The 20,450-nt window shown below is 47.4% G+C and overlaps 1 protein-coding gene across 2 annotated transcripts in view; it reads left to right on the top strand.

Moving 5' to 3' along the window:
• The window catches only part of DLG3 (discs large MAGUK scaffold protein 3), a 235,071-nt gene that overhangs the window by 156,361 nt on the left and 58,260 nt on the right, over window positions 1-20,450 (top strand). For both annotated transcript variants that reach the window (XM_082263113.1, XM_082263112.1), the window contains 2 exons: window positions 12,598-12,754; window positions 16,213-16,315. In XM_082263113.1, coding sequence (XP_082119239.1) covers window positions 12,598-12,754; window positions 16,213-16,315 — 260 coding nt within the window. The remainder of the gene's footprint in view (window positions 1-12,597; window positions 12,755-16,212; window positions 16,316-20,450) is intronic.

Raw genomic sequence — 20,450 nt, forward strand, 5'->3', positions numbered from 1 at the left:
TCCACACCACCGGGCGGAAGGACTTGCCTTCCGCCACCGCCGGGGACCGGATCCACCACAGAAGAGCCAATCTGGTCTGGCGACTCAAGGAGACATCCAGATCCAAGGACTGAGGAAGTCTGTCCCACCTGGCCAGGATCTCCGTCTGGAGAGCCCGCGTGTGGAACTGGGCAAAGGGAATCGCCTCGAAGGCCGACACCATCAACCCCAGGCCTCGCATGCAGGTCCTGAGTGACGAGGACGGATTGTCCCTGAGGGACCTGAGTTCTTCCCGCAAAGTCCGGAGCTTGTCCTCCGGCAAGAACACCTTTGCCTGAGCAGAGTCTAGAACCATTCCCAGGTAGGGAAGGCGAAGCGACGGAGACAACGCTGATTTCTGAACGTTGATGGTCCATCCGAACTCCTGGAGCGTCTGTACCGTGATGGACAGATCGCGCACAAGGTCCTGGCTGGCCCTCGATCTCAGAAGCAGATCGTCCAGGTACCCCAGGACCGCAATGCCCTGGGCCCTTAGCAGGCCCAGGACCGGTGCCAACACCTTGGTAAACACCCTTGGTGCCGAAGCGAGACCGAAAGGTAACGACACAAACTGGTAGTGGTCCTCTGCGATAGCAAACCGAAGGTACCGCTGATGACCCTCGAAAATGGGGACGTGCAGGTACGCATCCTTCAGATCTATCGAAGCCAGGAATTCTCCCGGACTCAAGGAGGCCACAACCGAACGGAAAGACTCCATTCGAAACTTTCGAACACGCACGAATCGGTTCAGCGCTTTTAGGTCCAGAATAGGACGCACTTTGCCCTCCTTCCTGGGCACAGTGAACAGATTCGAATAAAACCCCCGAAACCTGTCCCGATGAGGCACCGGGACAATCATTATCCGGAGCAGCCAAGGTTGGAGGAAACCACGCAAACGTCCCCCCACCCCTGAAATGGATGAGGGCGCCCCTTCAGGCAGAGGCGGATTGTCCCGCTGAGCCGGCATTGCCGGCCTTCTGCTTACCCGCCCAGGGCTTCTTCTGGTTGCTCTGGGCCTTGAAGGGCTTGCCCTTGGATTGGTTCCGAAAGGCACGAAAGGACCCCTGACTGGATCTAGGCGCAGAACCCCGCTTGCCTCGGAAAGACTTGTTCTTCGGGTTCTGGGGCAGCATAGTGCTCTTGCCCCCCGTAACGCCTTTCACCAGGGTATCCAACGCCTCGCCAACAAGGCGAGAGCCAGCATAGGGAAAATCAGCAACTGTTTTCCGCGAGGACTGGTCGGCCGACCAGCTCTTCAGCCATATCAGTCGCCAGTTAAGCACCGCAACACTCGAGAGGCGAGCCACCAAGGGGGCCTCATTCAAGGCTGCATCACACAAATACATGACTCCTTGGTGGATCTGGTCCACCATTTCCAGTCGGGCAGGCGGCACGTCATCGGACACTAGGTTGCTTCGAAGCACCTTGATCCAATCAGCTACCGCCTGAGCCACCATAACGGACGCGAAAACGGGTTTGAGCAACGAACCCGCCACCGTATAGGAATGGCGGGCTAGAGACTCCAACCGCCGGTCCGTGGGATCCCGGAAAACCGGAGTATCCTCAGTAGGAACCAAGGTAGCCTTGTTTAACACGGCCACAGTGTGATCTACCTGTGGAGGCACACACCATCGCGATTCTGTAGCCGGCGCAAAAGGATAAAGCAATTTGAACCGACTAGGCACCACGAATGGACGTTTTAACGTGCGCCACATTTCATTAACAGTGTAATGAAATTCAGCTGGGCAGGGAAAAACCTGCGCAGACTTGCGGGTCCTGTGAGTCCCAAAAGAGGACACAACGCCCGGAGGACTGGGCTCATCCTCTAAATGCAAGGTTTCCTTCACAGAAACAATCAACTCATCCATGGTCGCCCATTCTTCAGGTGACCCTGGGGAGGATGTGTCAACACCCTCAATTTCAACCTCCCCCTCAGACCCCGGGGGGTCCAGGGATGAGCGGGACCCTGAAAAGGGCACGCTCGCAGCAGAAGCAGCAGCCATATCCCCATCTGAATCAGAAGAGAGAGACAGCCTTGGCCGTTTTCTCGCAGCCTGTTCAGACATCAGCATTTCCATATTTGCCACTAAAGTCGCAACCACAGCAGCCAGATCAAGTCGCAGCGGAGCCACAGGAGAACTGGGGCCCCCCACTAAAGCTGGAGGAAACTTGCTTTCCTGAGAATCCATGGCTCAAGACAGTGCAAAAAAATAGTGTACTGTCCCCTTAAATAGCGCTGCGGAGTGCGCAGCCCACCTCTACTGTCACAGCTATGAAGACCCCCAAAAGGAGAAAGAAAACTGAGCCAGAAGCAGTATACAGAAGAAGACTGAGAGAGATACACTGCAGAGCCCGCAGATCGTTGCTACCTGTGTCTGTGCTGCCTGAGAGGAAAAGAAAATGCTGCTGGAAGGGGCTGGCTATAAGCCAGACCTCAGGGAAAATGGCTGCCCATAGGAAATGCATTGGAGGCTACACCAAGATGGCCGCTGACATGCGGCCGAACCGATCGTTCTACAGCCCACAAAAAGGCGGCAGAGGGTGCCAAAATGATCTGTATACTCGCCCCAGAGGGGCCATATCCATGTGCAGTAAAAAACATGGCGGACCGCGCGAACATACCCCCGCAGCGGTCGCCACACAACACACAAGTCTGTACCCCCAAACATGTACCTAAGGTGACACAGGGACAGGGACCCCCAGCAAAAAACATACAGATCTGCACAAAACGAACCCCGCAGGGATCGCACAGGGAGTCACACCGGCACAGACATGGGGACACACAGCAACACAGACTCCCACCCCAGACAGAGGCCCCACACAGAAAAGTACTTACCTGTACCCGATGGCGTGGGGGAGCCTCTATGCACGGATAAACCTCTGTCCTCTCCTGACAGGGAGTGCCGTGAGCCAGGGACATGACGCTGCAGCAGCGCAGACGTGTCCTGTGAGGTAGCCACCCCACGGCTGCATCCCTGCAGCGAACAGGGATGGGTCGTTCTTAATGCCAGGGCGAACCATAGCTGAACGCTCGATGGCGGGCTGGGGGTCCATCTGACCCTCTGTGCCCTGGAGAACCAGGGCGGCCAGTCCGAATCCCAGCACCGCATGATCCATCTTCATCCGAAGAATAAACTAACACTAAAGCTGACAAAATAAACAGCTAGTAAAGTGAGAGAAAAAAACTGACATTTAAAAGAAAATCAAATAAAAGATATAGGAAGGCTGAGACTGAAGCCCCAGCACAAGGTAGCCTGAACTATTCCTGATGCTAGGCAAACTAAAACTGAGTTGGGAGTGGTGATGCAGGGGGGGTATTGACCAGATGGGACAGCCCCCATGTGTGTGTATATGCTAATGCCTTTTGTCTTTGGACTAAGTCTATATGCCTAGCTATTCCTGCGGATGGGAAGTCAATACCCAATAGTGATGACTTAGAGGAGGCGGCGACTGTCGGAGGACGTAAGAGAAATATATATATATATTAGCAAAAGATTTTTGATCTATTGCTTTTAAAGCTAAAGAAGAGATTTGGGGTCTTTTTGACTCCCAGATCTCCCCATAAAGAGGACCTGCCCTGCTTATTTCTATTACAAAGGATGTTTAAAAAATTAAAGGGACAGTGTAAGAAAAAAAAAAAAACCCTGAAAAAGAAATAAGGAAAAAATTTAACGTGCCCCCATCCCTTCTTGCTTGCGTGCAAAAGCGAACGCATATGTAAGTCGTGCACACATATGTAAACGGTGTTTGCACCACACATGTGAGGTATCGCCGCAAACGTTAGCACTAGACCTCACAAGTGCCTCTAAACCAGTAGCCTGTAAAGCATGGGTGTCCAACCTGCGGCCCTCCAGCTGTTGCCCCATGAGGCATTGCAAGGCTGACAGTTGCAAACATGACTCCTAATGGCAGAGGCATGATGGGGCTTGTAGTTCTGCAACAGCTGGAGGGCCGCAGGTTGGACACCCATGCTGTAAAGGTATTTAAAGCGTTGCCTGTAGCGATTTTCAAGCATCGTAGTTTGCCGCCATACCACGAACGTGCACAATTTTTAAGTGTCACATGTTAGGTATATATTTACTCGTCGTAACATCTTCTTTCACATTTATACAAAAAAAATTGGAAAACGGCTGTGCAAACACCATATGACATAAAAAAAAAAAAAACAATCGCCGTTTTATTCCCTAGGGTCTCTGCTAAAAAAATATATATGATGTTTGGGGGTTATAAGTAATTTTATAGCAAAAAATACTGATTTAAACTTGTAAACAAGTGTCAGAAATAGCCGGGTCTTCAGATGGTTCAAAAAACTTTGAAAAAACTCGTCTGTTTTGGTTTTTTCTGCTAGGTGCATCCTGAATTTTTGGTTTCGGCACCGGAATTTTCATTTCAGTACACCACTATTTAAAGCCGGGTTCCGGACATTTTTTTTACCCCCGTGATTGTCACCGCTCGTTCTTTCACAATTGGCAATCGTCAAAAGTGTCCCCTTTTGGTAGTTTTGCAGCATTATTATTACTCACTTTGTTCTCCCTCTGCACAGCGCGGCCATCCTGACTGTGGGCATGTAAAGCCCGCTGGGTCTCTCTTCAGGGATTAGGTGCATGCTGGCTACCCAGCATGCACCTCCTGATCTCACGTATGTGCAGTGTGAAGGAAGCGTTCCCCACTGCATGTCGGCCAGCAGCTGATGCAGACGCGAAAATGACGTATCTCGCTATGGCGAGGTAGGACAGAGGTTGACCTTAAAAGCAACAGAAAAGGTACCAAACAAATGGAAGAAAAGAAAAAATGACAGTGCCTTGAAATTTCCCACATTTTGTCATGTTACAATCAAAAACCGTAAATGTATTTTATTGGGATTTTATGTGATAGGCCGACACAAAGTGGCCATAATTGTGAAGTGGAAGGAAAATGATAAATGATACAAATAAATCTGTGAAAAGTGTGGCTGCATTTGTATTCACCCCCCGGAGTCAATACTTTGTAGAACCGCCTTTCCCTGCAATTACAGCTGGGAGTCTTTTTGGGGATGTCTCTACCAGCTTTGCACATCTAGAGAGGACATTTCTCCCCATTCTTCTTTGCAGAATATCTCATCTCTGTCAGATTGGATGGAGAGCGTCTGTGAACAGCAATTTTCAAGTCTTGCCACAGATTCTCAACGTGATTTAGGTCTGGACTGTGACTGGGCCATTCTAACACATGAAACCGAAACCATTCCATTGTAGCTCTGGCTGGATGTTTCGGGTCGTTGTCCTGATGGAAGGTGAACCTCTGCCCCAGTCTCAAGTCTTTTCTTCTAAGATTGTCCTGTATTTGGCTCCATCCATCTTCCCAGCAACTCTGAACAGCTTCCCTGTCCCTGCTGGAGAAAACCATCCCCACACCATAATGCTGCCACCACCATGTTTCACAGTGGGGATGGTGTGTTCAGGGTGATGTGCAGTGTTAGTCTCCCCCACACATAGCATTTTGCTTTTAGGCCAAAAAGTTGAATTTTGGTCTCCTCTGAGCAGAGCTCCTTCTTCCACATGTTTGCTGTGTCCCCCACATGGCTTCTCCCAAACTGCAAACAGGACTTCTTATGGCTTTCTTCCACCAATGGCTTTCTTCTTCTCACTCTTCCATAAAGGGCAGATTTGTGGAGCGCAGGACTAATAGTTGTCCTGTGGACAGATTCTCCCACCTGAGCTGTGGATCTCTGCAGCTCCTCCAGAGTTCCCATGGGCCTCTTGGCTGCTTCTCTGATGAATGCTCTCCTTGCCCGGGCGGTCAGTTTAGGTGGACGGCCATGTCTTGGTAGGGGCCGGCCGGTCAGTTTAGGTGGACGGCCATGTCTTGGTAGGGGCCCAGCCGGACAGTTTAGGTGGACGGCCATGTCTTGGTTGGGGCCAGGCCGGTCAGTTTAGGTGGACGGCCATGTCTTGGTAGGGTTGCAGTTGTGCCATACTGTTTCCATTTTCCCATGATGGATTGAACAGCGCTCCGTGAGATGGTCAAAGCTTGGGAGATTTTTTTATAACCTAACCCTGCTTTAGACTTCTCCACAACTTTCTCCCTGACCTGTCTGGTGTGTTCCTTGGCCTTCATGATGCTGTTTGTTCACTAAGGTTCTCCAACAAACCTCTGAGGGCTTCACAGAACAGCTGTATTTATACTGAGATTACATTACACACAGGTAAACTCTATTTACTAATTAGGTGACTTCTGAAGGCAATTGGTTCCACTAGATTTTAGTTAGGGGTATCAGAGGAAAGGGGGGTGGAAACAAATGCAGCCACACTTTTCACAGATTTATGTGTATCATTTTCCTTCCACTTCACAATTATGTGCCACTTTGTGTCGGTCTATCGCATAAAATCCCAATAAGATATATTTACGTTTTTGGTTGTAATATGACAAAATGTGGAAAATTTCAAGGGGTGTTAATACTTTTTCAAGGCACTGTATGTCCAGAAACGAGAGGGGGCGGTACAAGACCAAGTTGTCTTTTTGCCTGGAACTCCGCTTTAAAAATGTGTAATTATCTACAATGCACAAAACTCAAGCTCATCCAGTTAGGGTTTACACTTATAATATCTATATAAAAATGAAGTCCAGCAGATATAGAAGTTGTAATCAACAGCTGCATAACCTGTAATTAAAAGAGCATTGACAAAAACCTTTTAGATAGGTTCCTGGGCACAGATAAAGGGAAATATCCGCAGTCTGACTCATCATGGTAAGAACGGGAGGGGAGGCAGAGAGTGTGAGGAACATGGAGAGCAGGCGCACAAAGGGAAGAGTATGGAGCCACAGACTAAAGTAAATATGTTGGGTTTCCTGGACGAAGTCGAACTCTGAAGTAAAGAAACAATAAGCTGCTTGGAGGACGCATGATATGGAGTTTAATTACCTAGGGAGGTGCTGTGAGTGCTGCAAGTGACAAATTAGTCAGCTGTCATTCCAGCCCTTCATAAAACAGCAGCTTGTTTGGAAGAGCCAGGTTCCTCGTGTGAGTTGGTGTCATCATCAATCCCAGCCTGTAACTAGATGACAATCAACTCCCTTGGAATGACCGGAATGCCAACTATTCAGGGGAAGCTTGTAACTCAGGTAATATACGTTTGCCTCTCTTGAAATGTCACTCGGTCCCTGACAAGGCACCTTAAATTTAATGGGCCTGTCCAAGTCACTGCTGTCATTTTTATAAGGCGGCGAGGATTAAGCAAGGCCCTCGGTGGATTTTGCTCATTGTTAAAACACGAAAGCTCCTAAGAAAAGGTTAAAATCAATGAGACACAAAGCAGAAAAAAGGTGTCAGCAACACCCTGTGTGTTTTGTGAGAAATAATGTGTTAGTGGGAAAGGGAAAGCAAGGAATTGTTCAGACGGCAACCAAAGGCAGATAAGAAGAAGAGCTATATAGAACGAGGGGCTGAAGGTAGGTAAGAGAGGGGCCAGCTGAAGCCGTGACTGCAGGACAGAGCGAAAGGAGAACCGTGAGGGACCAGCAAAGGTGCAAAAGTCCCAAGAGAAAGGCTTGTGGGAGCAAAGAGCAGAGGGACATTGATAAGAAAAGGTCGTAAATCCTGGGAACCGCCTTCATGTTCACGGTGAATGTCTCTTCCTCTATGTCGTATCGGAGGGCACCAAACATTGGGCATCCAAAGTGGCAACTGGCACTAAGAAAAAACCGAGCGAGGTAGGAGGAAAACGAGAAGAGTGGTGGAGCGATGGACCTTGTTAGTAATAGGAAAGTAAAAATGTAGGCGATGCCTTTGGTTAGCAAACTCTATTTTTAAGCACTATACATGACAGTTCATGATATAGGACAATCTTTCTGGGGTCTACCCAATTCTTCTACATCCACTGCTTCAATCTAGAAGTGAGGGGTAGACACAAAACAGAAGGAATGTTGGAGCATTGGACCATGTTAGTTGTAGGAAAATCAAAATGTAGGAATTCCCTTTGGTTAACAAACTGTATTTTTAAACATTGAACACTTTTTTGAATCTGTACAGGTTATGTTTTAGGACAATCTTTCTGGGGTCTACCAAATCCTTCTCCATCCACTGCTGGAACCTTTAAGGGGTGGATAAAATGAGAAGAGTGGTGGAGAGTTGGACTGTGTTAGCCGTAGGAAAGTAAAAATGTAGGCAATACTTTTGGTTAGCAAACTGTGTTTTTGAGTACTGTACACTTCTATGAATTTATAGTGTACATGTTTTAAGGCAGGGGTCTCCAACCATTCTAAACAAAGGGCCAGTTTACGGTCCATCAGACTGTAGAAGGGCGGGATGCTAAGACCCCATCTTGGGTATTAGGGGGAGAAATAGTGTCCCATCATAGGTGTCAGTAGGAGGAATAGTGCCCTATCATTGATGTCAGTAGGAGGAATCGTGTCCCATCATTGGTGTCAGTGGGAGGAATAGTGTCCCATCATTGGTGTCAGTGGGAGGAATATTGCCCTAACATTGGTGTCAGTGGAAGGAATAGTGCCCCATCATTGGTGTCAGTGGGAGGAATAGTGTCCCATCATTGGTGTCAGTGAGTGGAATAGTGCCCCATCATTGGTGTCAGTGGGAGGAATGGTGCCTCCATCATTGGTGTCAGTGGGAGGAATAGTGCCCCATCATTGGTGTCAGTAGGAGGAATAGTGCCCCATCGTTGGTGTCAGTGGGAGGAATAGTGTCCCATCATTGGTGTCAGTGGGTGGAATAGTGCCCCATCATTGGTGTCAGTGGGAGGAATGGTGCCCCATCATTGGTGTCAGTTGGAGGAATATTGCCCCATCATTGGTGTCAGTGGGAGGAATAGTGTCCCATCATTGGTATCAGTGGGAGGAATATTGCCCCATCCTTGGTGTCAGTGGAAGGAATAATGGCCCATTGTTGGTGTCAGTGACAGAAATAATGCCCCATTGTTGGTGTCAGTAGGAGGAATAGTGTCCCATCATTGGTGTCAGTGGGAGGAATGGTGCCTCCATCATTGGTGTCAGTGGGAGGAATGGTGCCCCATCATTGGTGTCAGTGGGAGGAATAGTGCCCCATCATTGGTGTTAGTGGGAGGAATGGTGCCCCATCATTGGTGTCAGTGGGAGGAATAGTGTCCCATCATTGGTGTCAGTGGGAGGAATAGTGCCCCATCATTGGTGTCAGTGGGAGGAATGGTGCCCCATCATTGGTGTCAGTGGGAGGAATGGTGCCCCATCATTGGTATCAGTGGGAGGAATATTGCCCCATCATTGGTGTCAGTGGAAGGAATAATGGCCCATTATTGGTGTCAATGACAGAAATAATGCCCCATTGTTGGTGCCTGTGGGGGGGGATAGTGCCTTGTATCAAAGGGAAGAATAGTGCCCCAAGGACCAGATAAAGATAAGTAAAGGGCCACATCCGGCCCCCGGGAGGCAGTTTGGGAACCACTGTTTTAGGACAACCTTCTTGGGGGTGTACCAAATTCATTTACATCCACTGCTCGAACCTCAAAGTAAGGGGTAGATCTTTGAAGGCTTATCTTGAAAAATTACCTGAATATTTTAAAAAATGTTTTGAGGTTCAGGCTTTGGAACCCCCTTAGCTTCGTTATTCAAATGAGCTCTCATCATTAAAACCATACCTCAAGAAGAAATTGTTTTTGAAAGGTCACACCTCAAAATATATTCCGTTAGGCAACAACAAGAATCTGAATAGTTCATGTTTTAGGATGATCCTTCAGGGGTCTACCAAATTCTTCTACATCCACTGCTCGAACCTTGAAGTAAGGCTTCAAAGGCTTATCCTGGAAAACGAAGGGAGTACTTAAAAAATGTTTTGAGGTGTGAACTCTGGAAATCCCTTAGTTTACTTCTTCAAGCATGCATTCACTATGAAACCATGCCTCAAGATGGAAATTGTTTTTCAAAGCTCAAACCCCCAAAATAGAGTCCGTACACGTCATGTTTTAGGACAATCCTTCAGGGGCCTATCAATTTCTTCTATATCCACTGCTTGAACCTAGAAGCAAGGCGTAGATCTTCAAAGGCTTATCCTGAGAAATTCCTTAAATGTTTTGAGGTGCAAGCTCTATGTCATATGGGAGGGCACCAAACATTAGACATCAAAAGTGGCAATTAGCACTAAGGAGAAACTGAGAGGGGTAGGAGGAAAAGGAGAATGGCGGTGGAGTGGTGGGCATGTTAGCCATAGGGAAAAAAAAAGCAAAAATGTAGTGGACACCTTTGGTTACCAATTTATTTTTGAGCAGTGTACATGACACCTTTTTGAATCCGTACAGCTCGTTATTATGATGATCCTTCATAGGTCTACCAAATTCTTCTACATCCACCACTTGAACGTAGAGGCAAGGCGTAGACTTCTCAAAGGTTTATCCTGAAAAAGCGAGTACTTAAAAATGTTTTGAGGTGCGAGCTTTGGAAAGCCCTTAGTTTCCTTCTTCAAGCATGCTCTCATCATCTTACCATCATCTAACCATGCCACAAGATGGAAACTGTTTATGAAAGCTCACGCCTCAAAACATATCCTATGGTCCCCAAACTGCGGCCCTTTGCTTGCCTTTTTCTGGCCCTTGGGGCACTATTCCTTCCACTGAGGCTTACAATGGGGCACAATTCCAACCACTGATACCAATGATGGGACACTATTCCTCCTACTGACACCAATGATGGGGCACTATTCCTCCTACTGACACCAATGATGGGGCACTATTCCTCCCACTGACACCAACAATGGGGCACAATTTCACCCTCTGACATCAGTGATGGGGCACTATTCCTCCCACTGTTGGGGCCCTATTCCTCCCACTGACACCAAAAACAGGGCACAATTCCTCCCACTGATATCAATGATGGACACTATTCTTCCCTCTGACACCAACAATGGGGCACTATTCCTCCCACTGACACCAACGATGGGGCACTATTCCTCCCACTGACACCAATGATGGGGCACTATTCCTCCCACTGACACCAATGATGGGGCACTATTCCTCCCACTGACACCAATGATGGGACACTATTCCTCCCACTGACACCAATGATGGGGCACTATTCCCCCCACTGACACCAATGATGGGGCACTATTCCTCCCACGAATACCAATGACGGGGCACTATTCCTCCCACTGACACCAATGGTGGGGCACTATTCCTCCCACTGACACCAACGATGGGGCACTATTCCTCCCACTGACACCAATGATGGGGAATGTTCCCCCCACTGACACCAATGATGGGGCACTATTCCTCCCACTGACACCAATGATGGGGCACTATTCCTCCCACGAATATCAATGACGGGGCACTATTCCTCCCTCTGACACCAACAATGGGGCACAATTTCACCCACTGACATCAATGATGGGGCACTATTCCTCCCATTGAGACCAACAACAGAGCACAATTCCACCAACTGATACCAATGATGGGGCACTATTCCTCCCACTGACACCAATGATGGGACACTATTCCTCCCACTGACACCAATGATGGGACACTATTCCTCCCACTGACGCCAATGATAGGACACTATTCCTCCCACTGACACCAATGATGGGACGCTATTCCATCCACTGATACCAATGATGGGGCACTATTCCTCCCACTGACACCAATGATGGGGAATGTTCCCCCCACTACTGCCAATGATGTGGTATTATTTACACCAATTGACGCCAGGGCATTTTCTACTCTCACTGGCCACAGTCCAGCCAACTCAGAGTCTGAAGGACAGTAAACTGGTCCTTTTTTAGAATGTTTGGAGATCTCTGTGTTAGGCAATGACAAGAGTCCATACAGGTCATATTTCAGAATGATCCTTTAGGGGTCTACCCTATTCTTCTACATCCACTGCCTGAAACCTAGAAGCAAGGCATAGATCTTTAAAGGCTTATCCTGAAAAAAGAACAGGCTACTTAAAAAATGTTTTGAGGTGCGAGCTTTGGGAACACCTTTGTTTCTTTTTTTCAAGCATGCTCCTATTATGAAACCAAACCTCAAGAAGAAAGTCTCACACCTTAAAATATATTCAAGCAGGCAATAGAAGGTCGTGACTAATGAGAAAAAAGCCAATTGTTCTGGAGAACAGGACATGCTCAGAGGCAGCATAGCAAAAGTCAAAAAGATGCAGGCGATCGTCAGGCTAAGGAAGATCCCAGATATGAGTATTAATGTAGAGAGAATTGAACGTCTCGTGCTGTGACCAGGAGAGCGGCAGATCTTTGGAGAGCAGATTCTTATGATATGAGTTAAGGTGTGTGTCGCAATCAGCAGAGGTTCCTGCCCTGAAACTATTCATAGGGTTTCATTAAAAGATGATTTCATTGGATAGTACCAGTCAGACCGGCTATGCTGTAACCATATTCCATCTAATTCCCGCCGTTGATGCTGAACAAAGTTCATCCTTTCTGCTGATGTCATTTTTTTCAGGATTCTATTCCCCAGCTGACACAGACAGATTCTGTTTGCTTTTACACCTTTTTTTTTATGTTCTCTTTTCACTGTTCATTTATATCCTCTGTTGTCATTGTCTGCGGGATTTTTGTTTTTTTATATCTACCTGCCTCTAAGTGCTAGACATGTCTTTTCGTCGTGTCCCCAGGGAACCGAGGAAGATCATTTTACACAAAGGATCTACAGGACTTGGCTTTAACATTGTCGGTGGGGAAGACGGAGAAGGAATCTTTGTATCTTTTATTTTGGCTGGAGGACCGGCAGACCTTAGTGGAGAGTTACGCCGCGGAGACCGCATTCTATCTGTGAGTAGGATTTTCACCATACGGGATGCTGACCCTGAGTTTTAGAGTTGCTGCTGTATCAACTGATAATTAAAGTAAATCTAAAGCTATTTTTTTTATGTTTTGCATAGAGCAGGGGAGGGATGAAACCCCTTGTCAGGTTATTTTGCCATCTGTGTCTAATTGAGGGGGAATTCCTTTTACTTCCTGTCCTGTCTACACAACAGGAAGTCTCTCTAACATCAGAGAAATCCTTACTTAGACAGGTCCCACTGGAACAGGTGTCCCCATTGGAAGATTTCCCCTCTATTCTTGTTCTGTTGACAAATTTTGGGTTCTGCCATCACTTTAAGACCCATTGACAAGGGTCTCCAGGATTAATGGAAAGAGTGAATCTCCCTAGCAGGTAGGCGGCAATTGAAACCTAATTTGTAGAAAGCAGTAATGGGGCCACACCAACATTCAGTAAAGTTTTTATTGAATAATTCGTAGCAATTAAAAAAAAAAAAAACACATTATAAAGAATCGAATAAAACAAAAATTATTGAATTTTTAACATTAGGGATAATATATTATGAATGCCCTACAGGTATCTTATTATGTTGTGTGCGCTTTTTATACTTTTCTACTTGCATTGTAGCTGTGATGAAAGGAGGAATGTCTGAACCCCTGAAACAAGGTTTCAGAGGTTCAGACCAATTATTTCATTAAAAACTTTACTGGACTTTGGTGTTGCTCCATTACTGCTTATTACAAGTTTGGACTTCCTCAGAACCCCCATCTTTTGAGGTTATTCTGGTGATCACCGAGTGATCACCAGGGCGTTTTTGGGGCCCCCTGGCAGGTGACATGGCCTTACCCAAGGCATAGTGTCTAAGTGACAGTTGGTCTTCACCAAGATCCTGTAGATGCAGAAAGGCCAAAGACCCAAATGGTCTTAGTCTGCTTTGCTGCAACTGTCCCTAGGTTATGGCCGTCAGGATAGCCGTAGCAAGGGGGAGCAGGAACACAGACAGCTATGATGTGGGGACTACAATAGAAGACAAAGAAGAGTATCTGGGTCCAGGCAGGGGTCTTGGCAGGCAGAAGGGAATTCGGGTCCATGCTGGGGTCTTGTAAGGTGGCAGGCAGAAGAGTAATCAGGACCAGACTGGGGTCTTGGAAGGTGACAGGCAGAAGAGTAGTCAGGCTCAGGCAAGGGTCTTGGCAGGTGATATGCAGAAGAGTAGTCAGGCAGGGGTCTTGGCAGATGGAAGACAGAAGAGTATTCGGGTTCAGGCAGGGGTCTTGGCAGGTGAAATGCAGAAGAGTAATCAGGAGCAGGCAGTGGTCTTGAAAGGTGGCAACAGAACAGTGTTCAAGTCTAGCCTGGGGTCTTGGCAGGTAGCATGTAATAAAGTAGTCAGGACCAGGCAGTGGTCTTGACAGGAAAAAAAGTAGTCAGGTCCAGGCAGGGGTCTTGGCAGGCAGTAGTGTAGTCGGGATCAATCCAGGTCAGCAATGCTCAAGCAATGTCACAGGTAGGTATTATAAATCTTACAACAGGGAGTAGCTAGTAATAAGACACAGGGCAAAGCCACTTCAAGGGCTAGAGCTTAAAAACCATTTTGGGGATCAGAGGACATACCCAATGCCTTTTCAAGGAACTCTGGCAGTGATTTTGCAAGTACCATTGCATGTACTGGCAGGGATGCTTGAAGTCCCAGGCAGGAATTCAGAAAGTACAGTTGGAAGTCCCAAGCAGCGATTTTGCGAGTACCATTGGAAGTACTGACAGGGATGCTGGAAATCTTAGCCAGGGATTTTCTTTGGCGTGCCAATACTGGCAGGGAGCTGGAAGTCCCAAGCAGGGAATCTGTGAGCGCCACTGGAAGTAATGGCAAGAATGCTGGAAGTACCAGACAGGGATTCTGCGAGTACCATTGGAAGTACTGGCAGGGAGCTGGAGGTCCCAGGCAGGGATTCTGTGAGCACCATTGGAAGTACTGGCAGGGGTTCTGTGAGCACCACTGGAAGTACTGACAGGGATGCTGGAAGTCCCAGGAAGGGATTCTGCGAGTACCATTGGAAGTACTGGCAGGGATGATGGAAGTCTCAAGCAGGGAATCTGCGAGTACCATTGGAAGAACTGGCAGGAATGCTGGAAGTAGCAGACAGGGATTCTGCAAGTACCATTGGAAGTACTGGCAGGGATGCTGGAAGCCCCAGGCAGGGATTCTGCGAGTACCATTGGAAGTACTGGCAGGGATGCTGGAAGCCGCAGGCAGGGATTCTGTGAGTACCATTGGAAGTATTGGCAGGGATGCTGGAAGCCCCAGGCAGAGATTCTGCAAGCACCATTGGAAGTACTGAAAGGGATGCTGGAAGTACCCGACAGGGATTCTTCGAGTACCATTGGAAGTACTGGCAGGGATGCTGGAAGTCCCAGGCAGGGATTCTGCCAGTACCCTTGAAACTACTGGCAGGGATGCTGGAAGTCCCAGGCAGGGATTCTGCGAGTACCACTGGAAGTACTGGCAGGGATGCCTTAAGCCCCAGGCAGAGATTCTGCGAGCACCATTAGAAGTACTGGCAGGGATGCTGGAAGTCCCAGGCAGGGATTCTGCGAGTACCATTGGAAGTACTGGCAGGGATGCTGGAAGCCCCAGGCAGGGATTCTGCGAGTACCATTGGAAGTACTGGCAGGGATGCTGTAAGTCCTAGGCAGGGATTCTGCGAGCACCATTGGAAGTACTGGCAGGGATGCTGGAAGCCCCAGACAGGGATTCTGTGAGTACCATTGGAAGTACTGGCAGGGATGCTGTAAGTCCTAGGCAGGGATTCTGCGAGCACCATTGGAAGTACTGGCAGGGATGCTGGAAGCCCCAGACAGGGATTCTGTGAGTACCATTGGAAGTATTGGCAGGGATGCTGGAAGTTCTAGGCAGGGATTCTGCAAGTACCATTGGAAGTACTGGCAGGGATGCTGGAAGTCCTAGGCAGGGATTCTGCAAGTACCATTGGAAGTACTGGCAGGGATGCTGGAAGCCCCAGGCAGGGATTCTGCGAGTACCATTGGAAGTACTGGCAGAGATGCTGGAAGCCCCAGGCAGGAATTCTGTGAGTACCATTGGAAGTACTGGCAGGGATGCTGGAAGCCCCAGGCAGGGATTCTGCAAGTACCATTGCAAGTACTGGCAGAGATTTTGGATGTCCTAGCAGGGATTCTGGAAGCCCCATAACACAGGGATTATATAGATGAAAACTGAAGATTTTAAGAGACTGAAATTTTTTTCAAAATAACATTTTATATCGAATAGAACATCTATGTATTGAAGTTTACCCAAAGCATGGTAACCTCCCGAGAAGTTTCTAAGCCTGTCAGACACAGATTTTATTACCCTCCCATGAATATGACATTTTCCTTATGTGTTTATGGAGGACACGGCTGTAAAAGTGTTTCTTTGTTGTGTAATGTTGGACTTTATCACCTGTTGTAGGTCAATGGAGTAAATCTACGCAGTGCAACACACGAGCAAGCCGCAGCAGCTTTGAAACGGGCTGGACAGACAGTGACTATTGTAGCACAGTATCGACCCGAAGGTAAGACCATGAACCGTCTGCTGGTTTTGGGTCTTGGATTTTCTCTTCACTAAGCTGTAATTTTTTGGAGAAACTTGTTGACGTCTAAGAAAATAATGTAGATTTCTTGTGCTGTCAGTAAAGTCTTAGTATAGTAATGCGACAAATATAATTGTCACCTTACACAAACTGTTCACTGGACAACTCAGATGTTGTGTGCTATCCTGTTGGCTGAAAAATAATAATTTGAAGAGGGAAGCATTAAACAGAAAACCTTTCCATTTCCCCAAGCACGTACACGATACGTCCAGAAGATGGTGGACACCTGGCCATCACGCCTAGATGAGTTTGTTGGACATCCCATTCCAGATCCATGGTTTAAAATACAAAAAGTTGACCCCTTTGTGGCTGACAAGGATTCAAAACCTTCCCTATACTTCCAAAAAGTTTAAAAACATCAATACCCAGCTCTTCTTTCTGCGGTTGTTGGGGATGTTCCTGATACCACGTGAGGAAAAGGTGGAGTGTCTACGATATTTCATAAATTGGAGCCAGGGCTGAGGAGGAATAGGAGGCAATGCTGAGGATAATTTCTCATTCATGTTATAGCAATTCCACCAGTAAGTGCCCCTGGATCACTGTTACTGGCAGGATCAAAAGGTATGAAGATACTCTATGTGGCCAAACGTTTGTGGACTCCTATCCAATACAGTATAGGATCTTGTTGGACATTTCATTGCAAACCTATTGCCATTAATATGGAGCTGGTCTCCCTTTGTGGCTATAACATTTTCCAATCTTCTGGGAAGGCTTTCCACAAGATTTTGGAGGGTGTCTAATGGGATTTATGCTCATTTGTGAGGTCAGGCACTGATGCTGGATGAGAAGACCTGTATCACAATTAGAACTCCAGTTCATCCCATAGGTGATCAGTAGGGTTGAGGACAGGGCTCCGTGCCTCCATCCCATTAACATGGAGTTGCCCCCTTTGTGGCTACTACATTCTCCTTTCTTCTGGGAAGGCTTTATATAAGATTTTGGAGGGTGTCTGTGGGAATTTTTGCCATTTGTGAGGTCAGGTACTGATGTTGGATGAGAAAACTTGGCTCACCATTGGCATTCCAGTTCATCCCCAAGGGGTTCAGTAGGGTTGAGGTCAGGGCTCTGTGCAGGACACTGGAGTTCCTCCACAACAAACAGGTCACACCATGTCTTTATGGAGTTGCTTCCCACCCCTCCATGGCCATTAATATGGAGTTGCCCCCTTAGTGACTATGAAATCCCCCACTCTTCTGGGACGACTTCCCACAAGATTTTGGAAGGTGTCTGTGGGAATTTGTGCCCATTTGTGAAGTAAGGTACTGATGTTAGGTGAGAAGATCTGGCTCACCATCGGCATTCCAATTCATCCCAAAGGTGTTCAGTAGGGATGAGGTCAGGGCTCTATGCAGGATACACGAGTTCCTCCACACCAAACTGGTCACACCATGTCTTTATGGAGCTGGCCTTGTACACAAGGTGGGGGGCGCAGCCATGCTGAAACAGAAAAGGGTCTTCACCAAACTATTACCACAAGGTTGGAAGACCGCATTTATCTACAATGTCTTTGTATGATGGAGTATTACCAGGACCCTTCACTGGAGACACCTGACCTCCATCATTTGGAAGGGGTCACATACTTTTGGCCATATAGTGTTTACCTACAGTTTTGTATATATGTTCCTCGCTAAAGAAGTATTGAAAACGTGAATCTGCTGTATATACAGTACCAGTACCGTTCACTGGAGACACGTGAATTCAGCTCAGGTGTCCACAAACATTTGACCATATGGTGTAAACATAGACATACCTTCAGGTTTTTTCTAAAATCACTCCTTTTTTCCTCTATTTCTGCCGTTCGTGATATGCAAATGTTGCCTTTTTGTCAAAACTCAACAACTAAGTCCTCCTCTTTATCTTTAACGCCCCCCCCCTCTTTATCTTTAACCCCCCCCCCCCCGGAAACTGACCAATACAATACACAGGTCATTGTCACGTGACTGTCCCGGGAACAGCAGAGGTCTATTTACCATGATTGCTAGCCAGGCTCCCTCTTCTCTATATTCCCGTAAAATTAAGATGGCGGAATAACTGGGTCTTGGGGGGGGGGGGGGGGGTTTGCTCACTGATATTGTCACATGTAGGTTGTGTACATGCTGAATAGTTGACATTTGGCACTGGATTCTGTATTTGCAGTCAAAGGGAAAGGTTCCTTTAAGCTAACATGTGGTATGATAACTGTGAACTTTGGAAAGGTTAACTTTGATATCTAAGGAAGCGTTGCTGGAATCCTATTGGCTGAATATCTTTTATTGCGACCTTCAGTCTAAAGGAATGTTTGAACACTCACGTGTATCAATCCCGTCATCATCAGGCACAACATGTCATTCATCCACCCAACATTCCGTGTTCACTGCTCTTAGGCTGTCAGCTTTCTGTTGCAAGGGATTTTGGGAGCTTTAAGGCTGCCCAACCACACCCCCCCCCCAAATGTATGCCATGTACAGTGCAGTAAGAGCAATTCTAGGGCTGCCAATCACGATTAACTCCAAATGACCAGTAAAGGCTCTATAGCGTCACCTATGGACAACTTGGGGTACTGAAGTTCAGCTCCATTTTGCATGTGTGCCATCTTAAAGTGATTGTAAATCCTTGAGGTTTGCATTCTATGCATTAGGGTGCAAAAACCTTCTGTGCTGCAGCTCCCCCCTCAACCCCCCATTTTCTTACCTGAGCCGCATCCAATCCTGCGATGTTCATGAGTGCAGCGGCTCCAGCCCCTGTCTCTGTCTTCATTGGACAGATTGATAGCAGCAGGAGTCATTGGCTTCTGCTGCGGTCGATCAAATCCTGGGACACGGGGCGGGGCCAAGTCCCGCTGTCTGTGTCAATGAAGCAGCAGCAGCGGGGCTCAGGAGCGAGCCTGCACAGGTGCCCCCCTGTAAAGCGGCACCCGACGAAGAGGAGGGGGCCTAGATTGCCAGTTGGGGGCCCCAGAAAAAGAGGATCAGGGCTGTGCAAAAGCATTGTAAGTATAGATATGTTTATTTGAATACAAAAATTAAAATCTTTAGAACCACTTTAAGGCTGGACCAGTTTAGTATCAATTTACTCAACACAACCCTGTCTTATATGGTAATATATTGTGTCTGTGTGCAGTAAAATTAATATTCTATGCATTAAGATAAAAAACCTTCTGTGTGCAGTAGCCCCCCTAATACTTAACTGAGCGCCATTGCGATCCAGAGATGTGCACGAGAGCCTCGGCTCTCCCTCCTCATTAGCTGAGACAGCAGTGGGCGCCATTGGCTCTGGCTGCTGTCAATCACAGCCAGTGAGTCAAAGAGGAGAGAGACAGGGCGGGCGGGGCTGAGCCTCGGCTCTGTGTGTGAATGGACACAGAAGCTGCTTGCTCTGGGGGCACTTGGCAAGAGGGAGGGGCCAGGTGTGCCGGCGGGGGACCCGAAAAAAGGAGGATCTGGGCTGCTCTGTGCAAAACAATTACAGAGCTGGTAAGTATACCGTGATTGTTACTTCTTTTTAAAAGCCAAGCCTTTAATATCGCTTTAATGTATTCTTTTTTCTAAAACTACGGGTTTGATAAACATGCGCAATAATATCATGTGAAAGAAAAAACATAAAAATGCAACTGCCGCTGTTTTATTCTCTGGGGTCTCTACTTATCATGTTTTGGGGGGTTTTAACTAATCTTCAGGCCTGGAAAAAATCCTGGAAGCTGATTGGTTACTATGCAAAGCTGCAGCGGATTTTGCACTCTCCAGTTTTAGTAAATCCATCCCCATTGTACAGTTGCTGGTTTTCCGATCCTCAGATCAGAGCAGGATGTTGGGTTTCCACCTTTTCTTCAAGCCAAACCAGAATACTTTAGCGGTAAAATAGTATTTTTAAGGGGGAATACTGTGGACACTGTAGTGTAAAGTGGAACTCTGATGTAAGGGGGGTCCTGCTCACCAAACCTCCCACTTACATCAGGGTTCTCAAAGCCTCCTTTACCTCAGAGTCCACAGGGCACCCCTTACATCCGAGTCCCCCTTACCTTAGTGTACTTATTCGTTTGGGGGGGGGGGGGGAGACTTCAGTCACGGACATTGGATAG

Source organism: Pelophylax lessonae (assembly GCF_965119305.1).
Source record: "Pelophylax lessonae genome assembly, chromosome: 7".
Classification (NCBI taxonomy): Eukaryota; Metazoa; Chordata; class Amphibia; order Anura; family Ranidae; genus Pelophylax; species Pelophylax lessonae.